At 39.0% G+C, this 21294-nt stretch overlaps 1 protein-coding gene across 1 annotated transcript in view; it reads left to right on the top strand.

The window, feature by feature from the left end:
- Positions 1-20019: 20019 nt before the first annotated feature.
- PPP3R1 (protein phosphatase 3 regulatory subunit B, alpha) overlaps positions 20020-21294 on the top strand; it is a 57946-nt gene continuing 56671 nt past the window's right edge. The window contains exon 1 of the mRNA XM_061155168.1: positions 20020-20526. Within this exon, the coding sequence (XP_061011151.1) occupies positions 20524-20526 (3 nt within the window). The 5' untranslated portion in view covers positions 20020-20523. The remainder of the gene's footprint in view (positions 20527-21294) is intronic.

Below are 21294 nucleotides of genomic sequence, written 5' to 3' on the forward strand. Positions count from 1 at the left end.
TGATCACTGAGAGGGGTATCTGTATTTCAGTCAATAAATCTTTACTGAGTGCCCTATAAACACTCACAGAAGAAATTATAAAATAATCTGTGAACTACCTTACAATGTTGAGACAAAATAAAAGTAAAAACACAATAAATGTATAAATCCCTTATCAGCTTAAGGAGAAAAATCTTTTATCTTCCTTGTTCCTTTTGATCTTTACTTTTTTTTATTAAATTCCATTTTAAATCCATTTATAGGAATAATTTGAAATTTACTAAGTAAATTTAGATCTCAGACTTGGAAGTGTTAGTACAACCAACACATGATTTGTGATTGCATGTCCTGGAAACAGCTAACATCTTTGAGAGTCTCAGGAGGACACCCAAACCACTCTCCCTCAACTCTATCAACCTAAATAGAAGCAGAAATGTTTGTATATATGACGAATGAGTCTCTTCTTAAGTTGTGACACATAAGGCTCTGATTCCAACCTCCTGGGTTCCCTTTTCTGGCTGGGTGACTTCTTCCACATATCCCCAGGATAAGTTGCTTGGTCTCATGGAATCTTCGTCTTCCTGCCTGTTAAAGGGGGAGGAAGCATGATAATGCTTTTACCACAGGGTGTTGGTAAAAATTAATGACTATTTATAATATACTCCATTAACGTCCTCAGGTAATTCATAACACAGAATTTATAAGGCACTTGATCACTGCTTAAAGTTTTAAAAACTGTCCTTGGTTTTTCAACTCAAGCAAAAAATGTAACAAATCTTTATACTTCAAACAGTAGGATTAAGCGTAGGAACATTTGGCTTCCCTAGGAACAATTATTTTCCTGAGGTGAAAAATATTAGCATGCTACAAAAGCTTATTTCCTCAGCTTTAGACTATGAATAGAGTAGCTTTCATCTGTAGTTGATAAAAGTCAAAGGAAGAAGGGGTTTTTTTGTTTTTTTTTTTTAATAAAACCCACTTTAATAGCTGCCATCTTTGGGGATGTTTTCCACTCCTCACTATTGAAAAGGAATTGGTTCATCTATTTTATAGTGATTTAATTTTAGCACTTAAAGGAAACCCGAGGGGTCATTTCCTGGTTGCCATCTCCTGCCTGGAAATAATGCTGTTGAACACCTACCCTGCACCTGCTTGGGGCTTCCCTGTAGCTCAGACGGTAAAGAATCCACCTGCAATGCAGGAGACCCCAGTTCAAGCCCTGGGCGGGAAAGATCCTCTGGAGAAAAGAATGGGAACACACTCCAGTACTCTTCTCTGGAGAAATCTATGGACAGAGGAGACTGGCAGGGTACAGCCCATGGGGTCGCAAAGAGTTGGACACAACTGAGAGACTAACACTACTACCTCTGCAAAGCCACATTCTCATATTACAGATGAGGAAACTGAGGCGTGGTGAACTTAAATAACAAGGCAGATTGAAACTCACGCCCCTGGACAGTCCATGCTCTTTCCACAACCCCAAAAAGCTGCCTCCATGAGGTTATACCTAAAGTTTGGCCCCCCAACCTATTCTGCACGATGTCTGTTTCTTCTCTTTTTCTCACCTCTCTCCAAACTTAAAAATTAACTAAGATATTCTAACAGAACTTCAATCTCATTCCTAGAGGGCTCAAAAGCATTCTTAAATCATTTGGTAAGTTATTTTGAAAGATAGGTAGTTTAAAATAACTTTTAAAAGACACTTTTATAAAGTTTTATGGAAGGGGGAAAAGTTACCTTTATCCCTTCTTGAGAATTTACTTAGTTCATTCAGTAATTTTCTTATGCCAAATCAAAATGCATGTTATATTATCAAAACCTTTAAACTTTCTACTGAAGCATAATATACATTTAGAAGTGAAGTACATTTAACTTCTGAAATGTTTAAAATCCATCCCATCTTTACCTAGTGAAGACAAGATGCCATTTAACATCTCAGAGAAATGTACCTAAGTAACAATGAACTCTAATAATATATAAATTAGCTCATATTCCTAAGAGTGCTTTGAAAGGTTAAGCTCATTATTTAAATTAAGGCATTACTGGTAAAGGATTATAATTATGATGATCATTTAAATGATAATGTATTTTCTGATGCCTTTAGACAGCAGGTAAGACAAGATTAAGATAATAAAAAAAATTATAGATACCCTACACACTATCACTATCTTTAATGACTAACAATAAATACAATGTATGAATATGTATGAAATCTACCTCCACAAAAATTGCTGATTATTGGAATGATAGGGCCTTAAAGTCCAGAAGTACCTAAGAATTTGAATAGCAATTGAACGAAGTTAATTTGAAGTAGATATTTATCTTTATCCTTTTATTTTGACTCATATTCCTATTTAACATTCACTGATAATTAAATGGATGGAGATCCCTTATCAAACTCACATTAATCACTATTCTAAGCTGGTAAATATGAGACTCCCGATTATGGAGGCTCAGTGATGCTCCTGGGCTGGGAACATATATTCATTGAAATATTACCAATAAACAGAGGTCTTTTATAGTAGTTGATTGCATTCCTCTTATCTCTAGACAATGAATCAACTCAGCCCTACCTTTAACTTAAATAGGAGGACATAGGCACCAGATATCCTGCCCTATGCCAAGCTCAAATTAAACAAAAACAAAATAGCCTTTTCCCCTACACCTTGGAAGATTGGCCTGGACTTAATCCCATTCTCAATGTCTGTTGTGGCAGGTACAACATCTGAGCAGCCCTCTGGGTACCAGTCTCAGCTGCACAGGTCCCTTCTGGTCCTGGGGCTCTGGCCCCATTAGTAGAAAACCCCCGAGGAGATCCCCTGAGGGCCTGAATTCAGCTTTTGTCTGCCTGGCGAAAAAACAAAATTCTTCTCTAACAATTCCCCTAAGATTTCCCCCAGGGAGTAACATATGACACTAAATCAACTCAATTTGAAGGACAAGTTAGCTAGATGAGAAAGAAAACAATGTTCCATAAATTTAGTGACTGAAACCTCCGAGTTTAACCTGCTATTAGAAGTTGATTAATTATACTCACAGCACTAAATTATGGCTACAATATTTCAGGAAAAAAAATCATATTTTTAAAAAGTTTCAAATGTAAATGCAGGTATTTAAAAGAAAATAAAACTTTTTTATTTAAGAGCTTTGTTGAGAGTAGCTTATTTATGAAATGAACAGTCCACTATAATGGCATTTAAATCATTTGATTTTCTAACTTCTCTTTAGAGTTGAAAATTTTACAGTTTCAGTTCTCCCCAAAATTTATTGAGATAGAAATAAATTTAAAGGTCTTCATTTTATAGACATTATATGGTCCCAGAACTTATAAAATAAAACAAATAACCAATTCAAAAGAGAAGTTGTAGGGTGAGGGGTAGAGAGAAATTAGAATTGATCCATTGGTCTCATAATACATTCTCCTGCTAAATCAGACAGGAATTCTAGGTCAGCAGATAAAAAGCTATTCCTATTTCCCTCATAAACGCTTGCTGTCACTTTAACAGATCCCATGGTGAGAAAGTGCTTTCAGGTATCCAAAATCAGTGATAAAGAACAAGGGGTCATTATCTACATAGAAACACTGTACTTTTGGTACAATTAACTCAAAAAATAAAATTCACAAAGCAACTAAAAACAGGTAAACAGAAAGTCTGTATGAATCCATTTCAGACATGAAGTCTCTTTACTAATTCAAAAAGTACTGGTCTTCTCTGTCCTTCCAACATTTACTTGATCTCTTTGACTTACCTAGTTACATAACTGATTCTGTGACTTGTAAACAAACAGCCGCATTGCTTGACAATTCTGGATCTGTGGGTTTGTACTGCTGTTTCCCTGTGGAGGTTGAGAGCTGCATAATGATTTATTCTTCCCCGCCCCTGCCTTCTTTTCCTATTTTGCTCCCCCCTCTTTTTTTTTTTTTTTTTTTGTCAAAGTAGGTTAAAAAAAAAATCCATGTGAACTGGGTGTAAGAACAAATCCTGGTGCTATAAGACTGAGGCCACCAATTTAAATACCCTAGGTGCAAGAAATGCAAAATGTGAGGGTCTCATACTCAGATGAGCTTCCCAGAAGGAGATTACTAATAGTCTTTTTCAGCATCTCCTGGACTCCAAACCATGTGCATTTGTACAAGGCAGCTTTGATTTCCCTAGTTTCCCACGCATGAAGCTCTCAAAGCTTCAAAGAGAGCTCTGCATGCAAGAGATACATGGGGGTGTAGTTCAGGAGGAGAATGTGGGTGAATTAACATTCGAGTCTGTTCTTTAATTCCTGTGCTATGTTCCAGTGGTGTGCCCCAGTTATAACATTGACTGCCAGCAAATTAGAAGCTTTCTATTTTGGTAATTAGACTTAATCAATTACCTGGAATTAAAACACACCTAAGTCCACCATAAAGAAGTGAAATTTTAGATTGGTTCCTAGGTCGTGGATTCAGTTTATTTTTGATAGTGTAGATTAAGTACAGTTTATACTAGAGTATGTGTGCCAGGCACACACTGGTACTTTGTGTCACTGATGGAATCGTCAGGAAACATTTTCATTGCATAATAATTTAATGCAGATAAAATAAATACAGAATAATTGAGAATTTTGTTTTTAAAAAATCTAGAAATTTATGCAGGTTGAAGTGAAGGAAGACAACAGAGCCTTTAACTACCTTAAGTGAGTACATGAAATTTTAACTAATTCTCCTTTTGTGTGTGCTATTTTTAGGAGACACAAAATATTTATTTCTAAATATTTTCAAACTGTTTTCTCTCCCATTTATCACCTGCTCTTCTAGTAGTATGGGCTTTGTAAATTATTTCTATGCCAAAGATTCTCTTGGGACATTAGAGTCTAATCTACTAGTAGACTTTCTTCCTTAAAAAAGCTTCAGGAAGTATTTTATTAGCTGAATCAGGGCAGAGATAAACATCTTTTGAAACTGCAAAAGCCTTCTTTGAATGCTGTCTTTGGAAGTTTAGTCTTTTTCCATGAATGTGATCAATGGATATTTAGTGATCAATGGATATTTGATGAGTTCTTCATTAATTTATTTTTAATTTTATACCATTTTCTATAGGTTACCTTCCAACAGTGTTCTTTATAAGAAATGTACCTTTACCCCTTTTAAAAATCATTTTGTCATAGGAACTTTTTTTTCTATCAGTATATTCTCAAGCTTTAGTTTTTAAATATATTTTCATGTGTGTATCCTGAGTAAGAATGCCTGGATTCTCTCTGACTTCAATTCATGTGATCCTGGTTGAAATGAAAGTGGCAGGTCTCAATTTTGCAGCCACTGAAATGAGATTCTAAGGAGAAATAGTTGCTGAGCCCAAGAAATGAAGAGGAGCCTCTTTGTTTCTCTCGGAGGCTGCAGTTGGAGCTTGCAGGGCTTTGTTCTGGCAGGTTCACAAGGTCTGTTAGGAACAATGGAAGCACAGACCTTTAGAACTGGAAGGAAAGATGAATAGCCCTCATCAAGTCTAAACTCTTCATGTTAGAGATGTGAAAATGCATCCCAGATGGGGATTGTGATGTTTTCTACTTTTCTTTTTCTGAAGCCATTTTTTTTTCCATTTATTTTTATTAGTTGCAGGCTAATTACTTTACATTATTGTAGTGGTTTTTGCCATACACTGACATGAATCAGCCACAGATTTACATGTGTTTCCCCATCCCGATCCCCCCTCCCGCCTCCCTCCCCATCCCATCCCTCTGGGTCTTCCCAGTGCACCAGCCCTGAGCACTTGTCTCATACATCCAACCTGGGCTGGTGATCTGTTTCACCCTTGATAGTATACTTGTTTCAATGCTGTTCTCTCAGAACATCCCACCCTCACCTTCTCCCACAGAGTCTAAAAGTCTGTTCTGTATACCTGTGTCTCTTTTTCTGTTTTGCATATAGGGTTATCGTTACCATCTTTTAAAACTCCATATATATGCGTTAGTATACTGTATTGGTGTTTATCTTTCTGGCTTACTTCACTCTGTATAATGGGCTCCAGTTTCATCCATTTCATTAGAACTGATTCAAATGAATTTTTTTAATGGCTGAGTAATATTCCATAGTATGTATGTACCACAGCTTCCTTATCCATTCATCTGCTGATGGGCATCTAGGTTGCTTCCATGTCCTGGCTATTATAAACAGTGCTGCGATGAACACTGGGGTGCACGTGTCTCTTTCAGATCTGGTTTCCTTGGTGTGTATGCCCAGGAGTGGGATTGCTGGGTCATTCATTTGAACAATATTTATACCCTGCTAAAGCACATGGAACCCAAAATTTGTTGTGATTACTCCATCCACATGATGGAGGAATTGGAGGGAAGGGGAATTTTGCTTTCCTGAAAAAATTAAGCAAATACCGAGCAAAATATAGGACAAAACTTAAGGACGTGGGTCTTATGGACACCAACTTCCATATTAATATGATTTAATAAATAATGAATCACTCTCTGATTTACTTTATATAATCACAAAATCCAAGGATGAAATATAAAAAATAAATCAGTATTATGGAGGACTGAAGCAAGGAAACCATGGCTGGGTCTAAAATGAAAACAAGATGGTTTAAAAATTCACTTTCTTTCTTCATATGTCTGCTTCCTGTGTATCTTAGAAACACATTTATTCAATTTATAAACAAGGTTGTAATTTTTTTAAGCTTGCTGTTACATATGATTATCTAATAAGTAGAAACACTAGTTGAGAAGACAAGGGAGAGGATTATATTTCTGCCATTTCTACACAATAACCTGAAGCATTCCAAATATGAAAAAAGTTATGAATATTTCCAAATGTCTCCATGATTTGACTATTTTTACAAAGTCAAAGAAATTAGATCATTGTCTTTTCCTTTACCTCAACTTCTGGGCTTGCTCTCTGACAGACTGGTGGCTCAAGTCATTGGTAGCTTTAGTATGTCCTCTGGGATGATTTTTTATGAATTGGGAATTGACTTTTGTTTAAATATGGTTCTTAGGCCTATGGTTGGGGCCCTGGAACCAATGTTATCAGAGCTCTCCAAAGCCTAGTGTGTTACATGAATATAAAGAGTCGGTGAGGCAGACTTAACCGTTGCCGGAGTTGGGGGAAAATTGGGGAAGAGATAGGGAGTTTGGGACGGACATATACATATTTCCATATCCAAAATGGATAACCAACAAGGTCCTACTGTATAGTGCAAGGAACTCTGCTCAATATTATATGGCAGCCTGGATAGCAAGGGAGTTTGGTGGAGGATGGAAACATGTTCTATATATGACTGCGTCCCTTTGCTGTCCACTTGAAACTATCACATTGTTAACAGCTACATGTGGAAGTTTCTCTGTTGTGTCTGACTTTGCCACGCCATGGACTACAGCCCACTGCAGCCCACTGTCGTCCACCATGCCCCTCTGTCTGTGGAATTCTCCAGGCTAGAATGCTGGAGTGGGTTGCCATTCTCTTCCCCAGGAGATCTTCCCCACCCAAAGATCAAATCTGTCTCCCACTTTGCAAGCAGATTCTTTACTGCCTGAGCCATCAGGAAGCCCATTAACAGCTATACCCCAATATACAATAAAAAGTTAAAAGAAAAGAGTTGGTGAGGGAACTAGTTACAAAAAAACTAGATGCCCATCAGCAGATGAATGGATAAGGAAGCTGTGGTACATATACACAATGGAATATTACTCAGCCATTAAAAAGAATTCATTTGAACCAGTCCTAATGAGATGGATGAAGCTGGAGCCCATTATACAGAGTGAAGTAAGCCAGAAAGATAAAGAACATTACAACATACTATCACATATATATGGAATTTAGAAAGGTGATAACGATAACCCTATATGCAAAACAGAAAAAGAGACACAGAAATACAGAACAGACTTTTGAACTTTGTGGGAGAATGTGAGGGTGGGATATTTCAAAAGAACAGCATGTATACTATCTATGGTGAAACAGATCACCAGCCCAGGTGGGATGCATGAGACAAGTGCTCCGGCCTGGTGCACTGGGAAGACCCAGAGGAATCGGGTGGAGAGGGAGGTGGGAGGGGGGATCGGGATTGGGAATACATGTAAATCCATGGCTGATTCATATCAATGTATGACAAAACCCACTGGAAAAAAAAAATAATAATAATAAAAAAAAACAGCATGATTCTATTTTAACTTTTATAGTAGTATAGTTGATTTACAATGTTGTGTTATTTTCTACTGTACAACAAAGTACATTATTTATATATATATATCACCACTAATTTTAGATTCTTTTTCCATATAGGTCATTACAGAGTACTGAGTAGAGTTCCCTGTGCTATATAGTAGGTCCTTATTAGTTACCTATATTATATAAAGTAGTATGTGTGCACATATACATATATATGTCAATCCTAATCTCCCAATTTAGCACCCCCTTTCCCCTCGGTAACCATAAGTTGGTGGCTCAAATGGTAAAGAAGCTGCCTGCAATGCACGAAACCCAGGTTCAATCCCTGTGTTGGGAAGATCCCTTGAAGAAGGGAAATTTGTTTTCTACATCTTTAACCCTATTTCTGTTTTGTAAATAAGTTCATTTGCATCATTTTTTTTTAGATTCCACATATAAGCAACATCATATATGTTTTTCTCTAATTTCACTAGTATGACAGCCTCTCGGTCCATCAATGGTGCTGCAAACAGCATTATTTCATTCTTTTTCGTGGCTGAGTAATATTCCATTCTCTCTTTCTTTCTCTCTCCCTTCCCCCCCACCCCATGTATATATGTATACAGGCTTCCCTGTTAGTTCAGTGGTAAAGAATCTGCTACCAATGCAGGAGACACAGGTTTAGTTCCCATGTTGGGAAGAGTCCCTGTAAAATAGAGTTTCAAGCCACTCCAGTATTCTTGCTGGAAAATGCCATGGACAGAGGAACCTGGTGGGCTACTGACCATGGGGTCACAAAGAGCTAGACACGACTGAGTGACTAACACACACACACACAAATATGTATATATATATCACATCTTCTTTATTCATTGGTTGATGGATTATTTCCATGTCTTGACTATTGTAAACAGTCCTGCAATGAACACTTCAGTGCATGTATCCTTTTGGATTATGGTTTTCTCCAGATATATGTCCAGGAGTGGGCTTGCTGGATCATATGGTAGTTCTATTTCTAGTTTTTTCAGGAACCTCCATACTGTTCTCCATAGTGATTGTACCAATTTACATTTCCACCAATATTGGAGGGTTTTCTTTTCTTGATGACACCGTCTCTAGCATCTAGATCCTATTTTATTTTAAAAAGAAAATCAAATATATAAAAATGATGCATGTGTTCATACACACACACACACACAGTCACACAGGAATACACCATGGTTATACACCAAACGGCAGTATAACACAGTGGTGAAAAGCTTGAGTTTGGAATCACACAGATCTGAGTTCTACTTCCAGGCCCAGCACTTAATCTCTACTCTTCTTAGATGCATGAAATAATTTTCAGTCAACTAAGAAGATTGAAAAATATGAGTTTCAAAGTGCTTAAATTTGAGTCTTTATGAATTGCTCATACCCATCCCCATGTTCCTCCAGTAATACCTTCGATTCTCTATGCCCTGCTAACCAGTCAAGCTCAGATCCCTCTTTGCTTCTCCAACAGCCAATACTGGAGCACTCTGTTGGGGTTCAAAGTTCTTAAACTAGTGTTTATAGTGCCTAATCCTTCCACCCACCACTGTGTAAACATCCTGAAGTCCCTGTCTATTTACTCTATCACAAGAACACGTGCATTTCAAACACTGGTTGATTTGGTTCTGCTGAGCCCCCTCTCTTGATCTCAACCCCCTAAGTTCTTTCTCTTACACACACACATTTGGAGCACCAGGATCACTTTGCCGTCATCCTTCAAAGACCAGTCTTTTCCTCAAAGCACCTGGTAAAGGCAAACAATGAATTTCAACATCTCTGGTGTCCAGGATTAATGAGGTTTTCTTCCACACTGAAAACATCCATTACTAATCAGATCTTGAACATGCACATATTTAGGTAACTTAAAATGACTACTACTGTACAAAAAGTTTTCATTTCATCCTTTATCCTATATCATTAAGAAGAGTTTCTTGTATTGCTGCAGAACTTAGGAAAGGTACAAATGAGAGATATAGTCACAGTTTAAAAAGACCATAGGGTTCCAGACTGCTCTGTTAGAAGGGAGCCTTTCTTCCACAGTGTCAAGATTGTTTGATAGTGAATAGCAGATTAAAACATATCCTGGTAATAGGGTTCCAGACTGCTCTGTTAGAAGGGAGCCTTTCTTCCACAGTGTCAAGATTGTTTGATAGTGAATAGCAGATTAAAACATATCCTGGTAATAGGGTTCCAGACTGCTCTGTTAGAAGGGAGCCTTTCTTCCACAGTGTCAAGATTGTTTGATAGTGAATAGCAGATTAAAACATATCCTGGTAATAGGGTTCCAGACTGCTCTGTTAGAAGGAAGCCTTTCTTCCACAGTGTCAAGATTGTTTGATAGTGAATAGCAGATTAAAACATATCCTGGTAGGTTGTGTTCTTACTTTGCAGTTTATTCAACTGCATGACAGACAGAAGGAGGTTCTGTTCAGTCATAGCCAAGTATTTACCCAGCATTTAGACATTGCCATCAATTACTTTCTGTAACCTGCTTTCTGCAAATAACACCACCCTTTGGCTCTGGGTGGATACATTCTAATTGCTAATCTTAGTGTTTTATAGAATCCTATAAAAGGAAACAAGGGGCATTAGGGACTGAGTGTGGGTTAGAAGAGAGTGTGAAATGAGTCTATCAAAGCTCAGAGCTTGAGATTAATGTAGAAGCAAGAAAAGAGGGGTGGTGATCAGAATGAGTACAGTTAGAAGGTGGATTTCTGGGTGGACCTGAGTGCAATTGTTGTGCTGGACCAAAGGCTCTACTGTTTGCTCATTGTGTCACTCTTCACTGTTCCCCATTGCTCTTTGCAGAGTCCTTTTGTTTCTAGGCAAACTATGTCTAAGGTTACTGATGCTGACACTGGAAAAGGATACAAGTTCTATTAATCGTAAATGCTTTGATAGTGAATGAGAGACTTCGCTTAAGTAATTAATAATTATAGTGGTGCCTCGGAACTAATATGAGCAGCTATTTAAGAAAAACAATGGAAAAAGCTACTTGAGACTAACTAAACCCAATCATCATTCACAAAATTTGTGTCTAAGGTAGAATGGGCCCTGAAACTCTATTGCTTCTGGGCAAAGGTTGTCTGCTTGTATGCTAACATTTCTCTTCCTTTTGATTTGTCACACAGAGTAGTTAGTATTTTATGATGACCTGAAGATGCTCTTTAGAATCACAGAAAACACAGGATTCACTGGATGGAACTTATTCCCCAAACATTTCAGCCTTACTCAAAAGTACAACTTTTTAACGAAAACACCTTCTTAGAAATACAGTCGACTTCCCCAATCTGACAAAATGCATAAAATACATCTACATTGCCATTTCCTGCTGTGATCTTGAGAACTTTAGCACTGGTGCAATTTGCTAATTTTATAGAACAAGTTCTATTTACAGTATTATAAATGTCATGTATCTCATACATGTTTATAAATTCTTTTCAAAGGAGGAAATTACTTTTTAAAAAGCATACTCATTTATTTTAGTGATACAACCTTGAATATGCAGGCATGGTTCATTTACTGAATATTATTTTAAATATTATAAATTTACAATATTATATTTTATATTTTTATTTGCACAAGTATATTTCTTTAAAATTTGCCTTTTGGTTAGTCTTACATTTTCTGGAAGAACAGCATTATAGAGAATATGCTAGTGAAAAATTCAAATTTGGTTCCAACCAATTTGCCCTGCAAAGACAAATTTCTATGAAGCTGGTATAACTAGTCAATTCTTTTTTTTTTAAAGATATTTCTATTTTAAAATATTGCACAAGAACTCATTCCAACAGAAAAACACAATGAGAATTAACTACCCAGCATGGATCTTGGGCTCATGACTATATTTAGTTATGATGTTACTTTTGTTGAAGCAAATCGTTTTCATGTATTCATGCAATTGTAAATGTAGAGGAGCTTTGTTACAGTTACCTATATGTATAAATAAAAGGCTGGTTTAATCTTCTGCCATTTATCTTACTTAGGATACCATGGAGAGAAAGAAAATGTGATATAAATTTTTGTAAAATGTTTTGAGTAGTGTGTACTTGATAGAGAAAAAACATAAAGCAATGTGTATCTCACATATACATTTTATAACCATATACACATAGATTTTATAACCATATACATTGTATAGGCTATGTGTGCAACTGATACATAATGCAAAATAATACAGTGGACCCTAGATCATTGACATATTCAGAAGATATCTTCAGTTGTTTTCAGCCTCTGAAGATTTCAGTTTTTGGTTGTGTATATAGTTCATTACGTGTCTTTGATGCAACATTTTCATATGCTACCTTCCTCTTCATTGAAGAATATGATTGAGAGATAAGGTCAAATAAAATTCTGAATGAATTGAATTTGCTATTCAATAGAAAACAGAGTTAAGTAGTTACTGTCAAGTCAGCATTAATTAACCTATTCTCTGTAAGTAAAGAGTGGTTGGTAATTTACTAGATAGTCTACCTTCCAATCTAACCATTGAATGTATACTCTATAATGTTTTGCATGGGAGGGATAGATTATATGAAAAAAGTTCTTAATTAACTAGAAGATATTTATATATTAAAGGTGCTAACTTTTAAATTATCATTCATATGTTATTTCTCTCCCATATTCAGAATGGGAAAATAATCTTTAAAAATGCCACAAACCTAGTCAAAACATGATAAGGGGATAATATCCTTCACATACAGAAAGTTTTTATAAATCACTAAAAATGACCAATTTCCCCAAGAAAAGTGAGCAATGAACAGGTAAGTCACAGGAATATATTCTCAGCATTTGAGTTAAAAGATCAAAATTTAAGAAAAATGTTCAATATTACTAGTAAACCAAGAAATACAAATTATAATGAGGCGCCAGTTTAAAAAAAAAAACTCTACATTTAAAAGAAATATCAATACAATTTATACTGCTGTTGAGAAATGTGCATTGCTGGTGGGAAATCTACAAAATTTCTTGAGAGTAATTGGAGTCTTTCTCTGTCTCTGTCTCTCTACGTACATGTAATATAAAGTCTTTAAAATGTTTATACCCTTTGGTTCTATAACTCCACTACTATGAATGTATCCTAAAAAAAAAAAAATCAGAAATGTGCACAAAGATTTTACAAAAGTGTTTAATATATAATGTAATAGGAAAAACTGAAAACAACCAAAATCAAAACTAAGTTATAGGAGATTCTTAGTTAAATAAATTATGGCATACATTAACATTACTGAACACATATAAGTTGAAAATCATATTCTTGAAGAATATGTACAGATGGGAGAAACATTTCCAAAATATTAAGTAGAAGATTATAAGACAGTAGGTCCCAATTATACACATATATTTTAGTATACATTATATATATTTATAATTATATATTTTATATTATATATACATAGAAAAAAGATTGGATACACATCCAAATATAAACAATAATTATCTTTTGCTGACATAACTACAGATCATTTTCCTGTTTTGAAATTTTCTGTATGTAAAACATTTTCCATAACCTTGCTACTGATCCAGTGGTTTTCCTCCAAGGGCCCTTTAGAATTAAGCTCTTCCATTTATGTCATTAAACAATTGCCCAGTGTCCAGAGTCAGACAAAAGAGAGAACCAGGCTTCCTCAAAAGTGAGACATTCAGAGTAGTTCCCTCTAGTGGAAACAATGGCAGTGAAGGACTGGTTACAAATGCCTAATACTGAGCTTCAGTGTTCCCCACTCTGCACACACCCATCTAGAAAATGCCAGGCTAAGCTAAGCACCAATTTATGGCTTACCATCATGAGGGTATGGCTTTCTCTTAATGGCACTGTAATGGCATCGCATTGCCTCTTCACTCCCCCAGAGAAGTCAGGGGGACCTCTGAGATCTGCCATCTTATAAACAACTAATTCCTAGTACCTGTAGTTATAATCTACAAAATATCGTTCCCTTTTCTTGGGGTTAGTCTGATCCTGGTGTGCATACCTTTTCATATATCAGATGGGTTAAGTCAATGAATGGATATTTTATGCCGAATCAATCTTTTTTTGTTTTGCTAGTTTATTTATTTCCTTTCCTTTGGAAGCCAAGGTTTGTCTTGAAAATTCCCTGAGAAAACCCCTGATGACTGAAAGAAGAGGATTCAGTTTGCTGCACTCTCAAACTCCTGATTCAGCACTAAGGAATGTTATTTTTAGATGGAATATAAAACTGAAACCCTGATCCCTTATTTATTAAAGATCTCTTAGGAATCTTTGTGAGATGACAGGCTTACTACTTTATCTCTTACACATTCTCTTTGCATTTTAAAACTTCTCTATAGTATCCTGAGTGCTACGTGAAGTCTACATTAATGTTGTGGGTAAAATACAGAAACCAGATTATAGTAAAAAATAAAACTCTTTAGTGAAAACAAAGTATATTAACTATTAGTTCTATGCAGTTGCTAAAAATATTTTTGTAACTTTAAAATTTTTAGTATGTTTGTTGCAATATAGTTAGATGTTGAAAAAGCTATATTAAACATTTTAATATAGAATACATGCATTTTAGTAAAAGTACTGACAATAAACTTTAAATGTTTTTATTTTTTAGTCTCTCTTTCTAATATATTCACATACACAGGGTTTTTTTTTTTTCCTGAGATTTGTCCATTCTCATTTGTTCCAATATACATTTTGGTTTTTTTTAGTGTCTATTACTTGTTTGTTCAAATGCCAAGGGCATCTAAACTAGCTTCAATTAACTTGTTGTATTTGAAATTTGCTTACCCTCATAACAAACAAACATATGTTAGTGGTTGGTGGTGCATATTCTCAGGTAAAGGACTTGATCAATAGAGAGCTGTTCAATAGTACTTCTGTGGTGTCAACACGGTAGCCACAAGTATACAGCTATCAACCACTTGAAATATAGCTAATGAGACAGAAGAACTAAATTTTAATTTTATTCAATTTTAATTAATTTAAATGTAAACAGCCACAAGTGGCTGGAGGCTACCAAACTACACAACACAAACTTAGGTTTAAACAACTATCCAAAATTCATCAACAGAAAACTCGTAAGTCATAGAAGTGGACTGGAGTCAGAGGTAGGATTAGAACTAGGGTCTCACTTGAGTGTTACACACAGTCTCCTGTGAAGCACATGTGGATTATGTGAGTGTATAAGTATATACGTGAGTCAACAAGTATGACAAACAGGTCTTCTCTAGTGTTATATCTGTTTTTCGTTTAAATCATTTTTTTCTGATACACTTAGTGTAAATACTGTTTGAAAAGTGAAGTCGCTCAGTCGTGTCCGACTCTCTGCGACCCCATGGACTGCAGTCCACCAGGCTCCTCTGTCCATGGGATTTTCCAGGTAAGAGTACTGGAGTGGGTTGCTATTTCCTTCTCCAGGGGATCTTCCCGACCCAGGGATCGAACCTGGGTCTCCCGCACTGTAGGCAGATGCTTTTACCGTCTGAGCCACCGGGGAAGTAAAAAATGCTATAATGTAAATACTCTTGTAAACTAGTAAAATGTAAAATACTGTAACAGCTTTTCCTTGGTTTTCATTTTTATGTGCAAGAGACCAAAGAAATGAGAATTCTAACTCAGAAAGACTATTTTAAGACACATTCTAGCACATCTCAATGGATATATATGAATGTAAACCAGCAGCCTGTGCTACTCCATCTGACTTGGTCCTCTCTGACAACACTGCTGAACCACTCCTTTCTCCTGAAAACCCGTCCTTTGGCTTCCTGAGCATCTGTGCTGGATCTCCTGCCCTTCGGTCTAGTTCATTTTTGTTTCTGTCATTACTTTCTCTTTTAGCCACTTAGATGTAGATGTTACCTTGATTCTGCCCTTGGTCTGGCCCTGTTGCTTCTATGCTGTTTTCTGACCTTTCTCTCATGGTTTCAACTGTTATCCTTATGCAGGTAATTACTCAATTATCATGTACTTACTCAATTATAATGTACTTATCATATAGAAAAATCATCAGTTTAGAAATATAATAAAGCTCATCATGTAAAAAGTGTTAATGCATTGCCTTCAAAAACACTGAATTTTTCCTTCAACACATGGAATTAGATGTGGATTTAAGAGGTTCAGGAATAAATCTCAGGAAGTTCCTTCACCAACCCCCCCCCCCCCTTTCCTTTTTGGTCCCGTATATAACACAAAAGTGATTTATATAGCCAATTTACTGAATAAGTTTTGGAAACTTTCCCAATTAAGGAATATTTCTAACCTGTGTTTCATCTGAAAAGTAAATTACAGATTTTGAACAGACTCAATATTATTAATTCTCTTATGGTAATTCGAAAAGTTGCATACAATTCCATAGTTTTAAAACTAGTTATGTGTAGAATTTTTAAAAAACATCCACCCAGCACTTGGTACACATTTCTCCCAAATTCATTAATTCACAAAGCTATATATATTTTAAGAGCATTGATTTCTATCATTGTGTTTTTAATAGCAAATACAGAGTTTCAGTTACATTATAAGTAGGCTTTTGTAGGAAGGCCATTGTTTACAGAATTCTTTATAAAATCATTTCTATGGAGAGATGAGTTTCCAAGATAGAACTTGGAATCCTTGGTTCCTACCTTCTCTGCTTAGCAAGAAGGGAACTAGCCACTACCCTGCCAACTCAGGTGCCAAAGAATCTTCCCTCAACCACACCATGGAGCAGGGGGCTACCTGGCATCCCTGCTTTCTTCTTGGTATAAAAAGAGATTCTAGGAAGGAAAGTGATTTTTTCCCCATGCAACCTCGGTGCTCACAGCAACGAGAATTTTATATGAAACTGGATGATGGAAAGGTACAAAATATTCTTAAATCTTGGCTTCTTGAGCTGGGACATGTATGGTTTTATTTAGGAGTGGAGGTAGATGTTTCCTCTGTGTTAACAGATGTGTACTAAAAAGGAACAGACATTATTTAAAAGTTGTTTTGATTTTTTTCAACTGGCATTTTCTTCCCATGTATGAGTATAAAGTTAAATGAGTATAAAAGTTAAACCATTTAACTTTATGTTGACCACACCGTCATTCAACATAATCGTGAATGGCAGTGCATATTTTGGGGTAATACTGCACAGGAATGTCTTAAACAACTATAGAAATGGTAATCAGCTCTTCTGCCACTCTTATATATGACATATAAGGAAATGACCACAATCAGACCTTTATCAGACCACAATCAGACCAGAAATCCAGGTAGATTTCTGGATATCATAATGACCTTGATGAAATTACCTGTGATATAGCTAACTTCGGAAAGATAACTGCAGAGACACTGAAGTCTAAACCTGTTGTGCAAATATGACTGCAAGCATTACTCTTTTTCTTAAAACCTCAAAAAAATTTTCTACTTAGCTTTATAAAATCCAAACTCATCTCTTTCCACTCAGTAATCAAACTTCTCCAGACTTCTCTGTTTCTCTCAATAGCACCACTATTTTCTGTCATCAAACTAAAACTATAATGGTCATCTTTAATTTCCCCTCTTCTTATTCCCTACATTGGTTAAATTGCATAGTTAGTCCATTTTTACTCCATGTCTTTCCTATTGATCCCTTCCTTTTCTCCACTATTGATACTTCTCCTGACCTCATGCTATCTTACCATTCCTGTAACTGGTATCTCTGTCTTAAGTGTCTCTCCCTCCGACTTACCTCCATAATATTCCCCAACAAATCATCTTTTAGATGCTAAGTTTTCTAGGAAATAATAATCCACTTATTAGATATGTCCTTTCCCCTGTGTGCTTTTGGCAGGACCACTAGGTACCTGTTCCCTTAGTAAAAAACAAGAAGACTGATTACAATACTTTCTATTTTGACCTCAGGGGAAAAACCTGGACGATAAAAGTGCATTTTGGCTTTACCTCTCTTAATGAATTCAGAATAATCTGTTTCAGAGTCAGAGATGCTACCAGTTTGTATATTACGCAGTATATACAAAACTGGGAGAATATAAGTGGTGAATTCCGGTAAATTTGCAAGATGCCAAGAAACAAGTGAACTGGCCTTGGTTTCTTGCTTTTGTTAGTCACAAAGCCTAGCCAATCTTTCACAGCTCTGAACTCTTAAATTTCTGATTTAAGTTCACAATAGATATTTGTTGAATGATTATAGCCTACATTGGTACAAATCATGACAAAATTATGGGTCACTTTGAATCTATTGCATCCCATATAGCTCAAATTCTTTCTCAGTATTTAATCCTCAGTCAAAATGATAATTTCATTTTCACTAAATGTATCCGAGGGACACACAAATGCAGTTACAGTGATGATCTCTGAGAGGCTGAGTTGAGGGGGAGGAATTTTTAAAATACTGTTCTTTTAAAAAGTGAGCTTGTCTTAATTTTATGATGAAAAACTAATTAAAATTAATATACCTAGCAAACATAAATGACAATATACCTCAGGGATTTCCCTCTGTTTTGGAATAGCAACACATCTAAGGCAAGAGTTATTAACAGATTAAACGGTGGAAGAAACAGGGTTATTTCTTGGCCCTTCCTTCATACATTTGCTATGTGATACAGCCTGTCATCAAAGTTACTTTTCCGTATTTACCCTGAAACGGAAACACAGTAGTTTTTAAAAGAAGAGGAGGGGACGAAGGGTGAGTCGCACATCTCCAGGGCACATCACTGAGGTTCTATTACAAATGATGAATGTTTATCACATAGAAAAATGATTAGCGCGTAAGAATAAAACCCATGTAAGGAGCTTTAGCAGACTGCCTTTAAAAATACTATAGCTTTTAATAAAACTATTGAAAAGAATTTGTTCATTAGGAGTTTCTGACCACTCAGTAAACATCTCTCTCTCTCTCTCTCACACACACACACACACACACACACACACACACACACACACGAGATTATCAAGAGTTGAAAAGGAGTAACTGGTTAAAACTGTTGCAAATTGCTTCCATCATTATCCTTAATCACACCTCTCCTGGCAGCTCTTTTTCTTTTTCCCTGAACATAACTTTCCTCCTTAGGCTTTTCTGGATTCCACGTCCCACCGCAGTCCGAATTTTCTGAGAACAGTAATTACCACTAAAGTGAATACAGCCCTACTAAAGGGACAAGTGGGCAATCGGTCTTTCAACGTTTCACCAAAACACTGCCGCGTCAAAAAGGTAGCCTGGAGGGTTTCAGGAAAAGCCAGAGCCCTTCCTGCCAGAAGGGCTTCGCGGCAGCCTCTCTACCGTCCGTTTCGTTGACTGCACGCCTCCTCCTGTCTTCCCAACCCGGCTCCTGACTGCCAACCTATATAGGAGTGTGGGCCTGCGGGCGTTGCACCTGGGTGACAAGTGTCTAGATGCGACATGCATTCTGAAGGGCATCCAAGCCACCACACTGATGCAAAGATACCTGTCTTCAGGCGCAAACTGGTTCCCTCTAGCCCCAGGGCCGGGGTTGGCCTCTTTTTGGTGAAGAGTCTGGGTGTTCCGACCTTAAGGCCGCTCATCTGTTCCTCCTCTCCTACGAGGTTTTCACGCCCGGGCCCAAGGCCCCCTGTGGCCAGGCTCGCGCACCCCTCGCACTTCCTCCCTCACAGGGAACCCTCGTATTTCCTCGTTTCCCCCTCTCGGCTCAGCCTCCCCTTCTTTCACCCCCTCCACCCCGCCCGCCTCCAGCCACATGACAGGAAGGGCTCCACCACGCGACGTCACTGACGTCCGCGCCCCCGCCCCCGCGCTCCCCCCGCCCTGCACGCAGGGGGCGGCCGGCGCGCTCCGCGCTCCCCAACCAGAGCTCGCCAGAGCGCCGCCGCGGCCGCCGCCGAGCGGGTGCGCGGGTTCCCGGATGTGCGGCGCTCGCGGAAGCCCCGCCCCCGCCGCCGGCTCCGCGCGCGCCCCCGCCCTCCGCCCCGCGCGCCGCTGCGCTCCGCTGCGCTCCGCTTTCCCCTCCCTCTCCTGCCCTCCCCCTTTTTCGTGCCTTGAGGTTGCGGGTCAGTGCGAGCCACTGCAGTGAGTCCGTCACGGCTCCGGTGCGGGCGCGAGCACGAGTGCGAGGCTGCAGCCCCAAAGCCGTTTGGCCCCCTTCTCCCCCGCCTCCCCCCCTGCTCGGTCTCTCCCCACTTCTCGCCGTGTCTCCTCCCGCGCTCTCCGTCTCTGAATCTCGACCTTAATTTCTCTTCTCCCCGCCAGCTCCCGCGTGTCCAGTCACCCCGGCCGGCGCGCTCCCCGCGGCGCCGCCTGCCCTCCCCCAGCCTGAACCCCCCCTTCCCCCGCGGGCGTCCCGAGGGCCGCAGCCGCCCCAGCCGAGCGTAGCTGGGCCGCCGCCGCCGCCGCCACTGCCGCCGCCGCTGCTTCCTGCGGGAGCCCGTCAGAGCGCCGACACTCTTCTCTGCGCGAGCGAGCCGCCGACCGCCCAGCAAAATGGTGAGCTCGCCGCTTCCCCACGCACCATCGCTCCCCGCCCGCCGCTTCCAGGGGCGAGGGCGGGGGCGAGCCCCGACGCCCCCGGGCGGCTTCCCCCGGTGGAAAATTCGAGAGACCCGAGAAAGCCCCAGCGGCCCGGGGGCGACGGGCGGCGGATTGACAGCCCGGCGGGGCCCCCGCGCCCGCCCCCGGGCCTCCGCGGGGCGCCCCTCCACCCCTCCCCCCCACCCCGCGCCCCTGGGATTCCGCCCGGGCCTCGACCCCCAGCCACCCCGGCCGTCCGCCCGGGACTGTCCCCAGATCGGCCCGCTTTCCCTCTCTCCGGACCCTCCTCCACGTGGAGCCCCCCCTCTCACCCCCAGACTCACTCTCCCAAGTTCGGGGAGATTCCGGAATCCTACGGCAATCATAGGTGGCGAATGGCTCTTTATATAAGACCCACTTTCTCTCCAGGGCCGCTCTCTATCCCACTCCCACTCTATTTTGAAGCAGCGAGTCTTGGCAGGAATCCTGCCACTTACTTCCCCCCTCTCTCGTTAGTGTTTATTTCACTGCTGTTTGCAACCTTACGAGGCTTTTTTTTTTTTTTTCCCTTCGCTGCTGGTTTTCTCTTTGCAGTGGCGAACCGGAAAGGTCCAAGGTGTAGATTCATGAACATAGTGTAGCTCGGATTGTGATAAACGGGTATACTTGTTTTTAACAGTGCTTACAGACTGCCAAGGGTTTCTCGTTTTCTTTGTTACCATCGTAAGTCTCTCCGGTGCTGGT

The sequence above is a fragment of the Dama dama genome, chromosome 11 (genome assembly GCF_033118175.1).
Source record: "Dama dama isolate Ldn47 chromosome 11, ASM3311817v1, whole genome shotgun sequence".
Classification (NCBI taxonomy): Eukaryota; Metazoa; Chordata; class Mammalia; order Artiodactyla; family Cervidae; genus Dama; species Dama dama.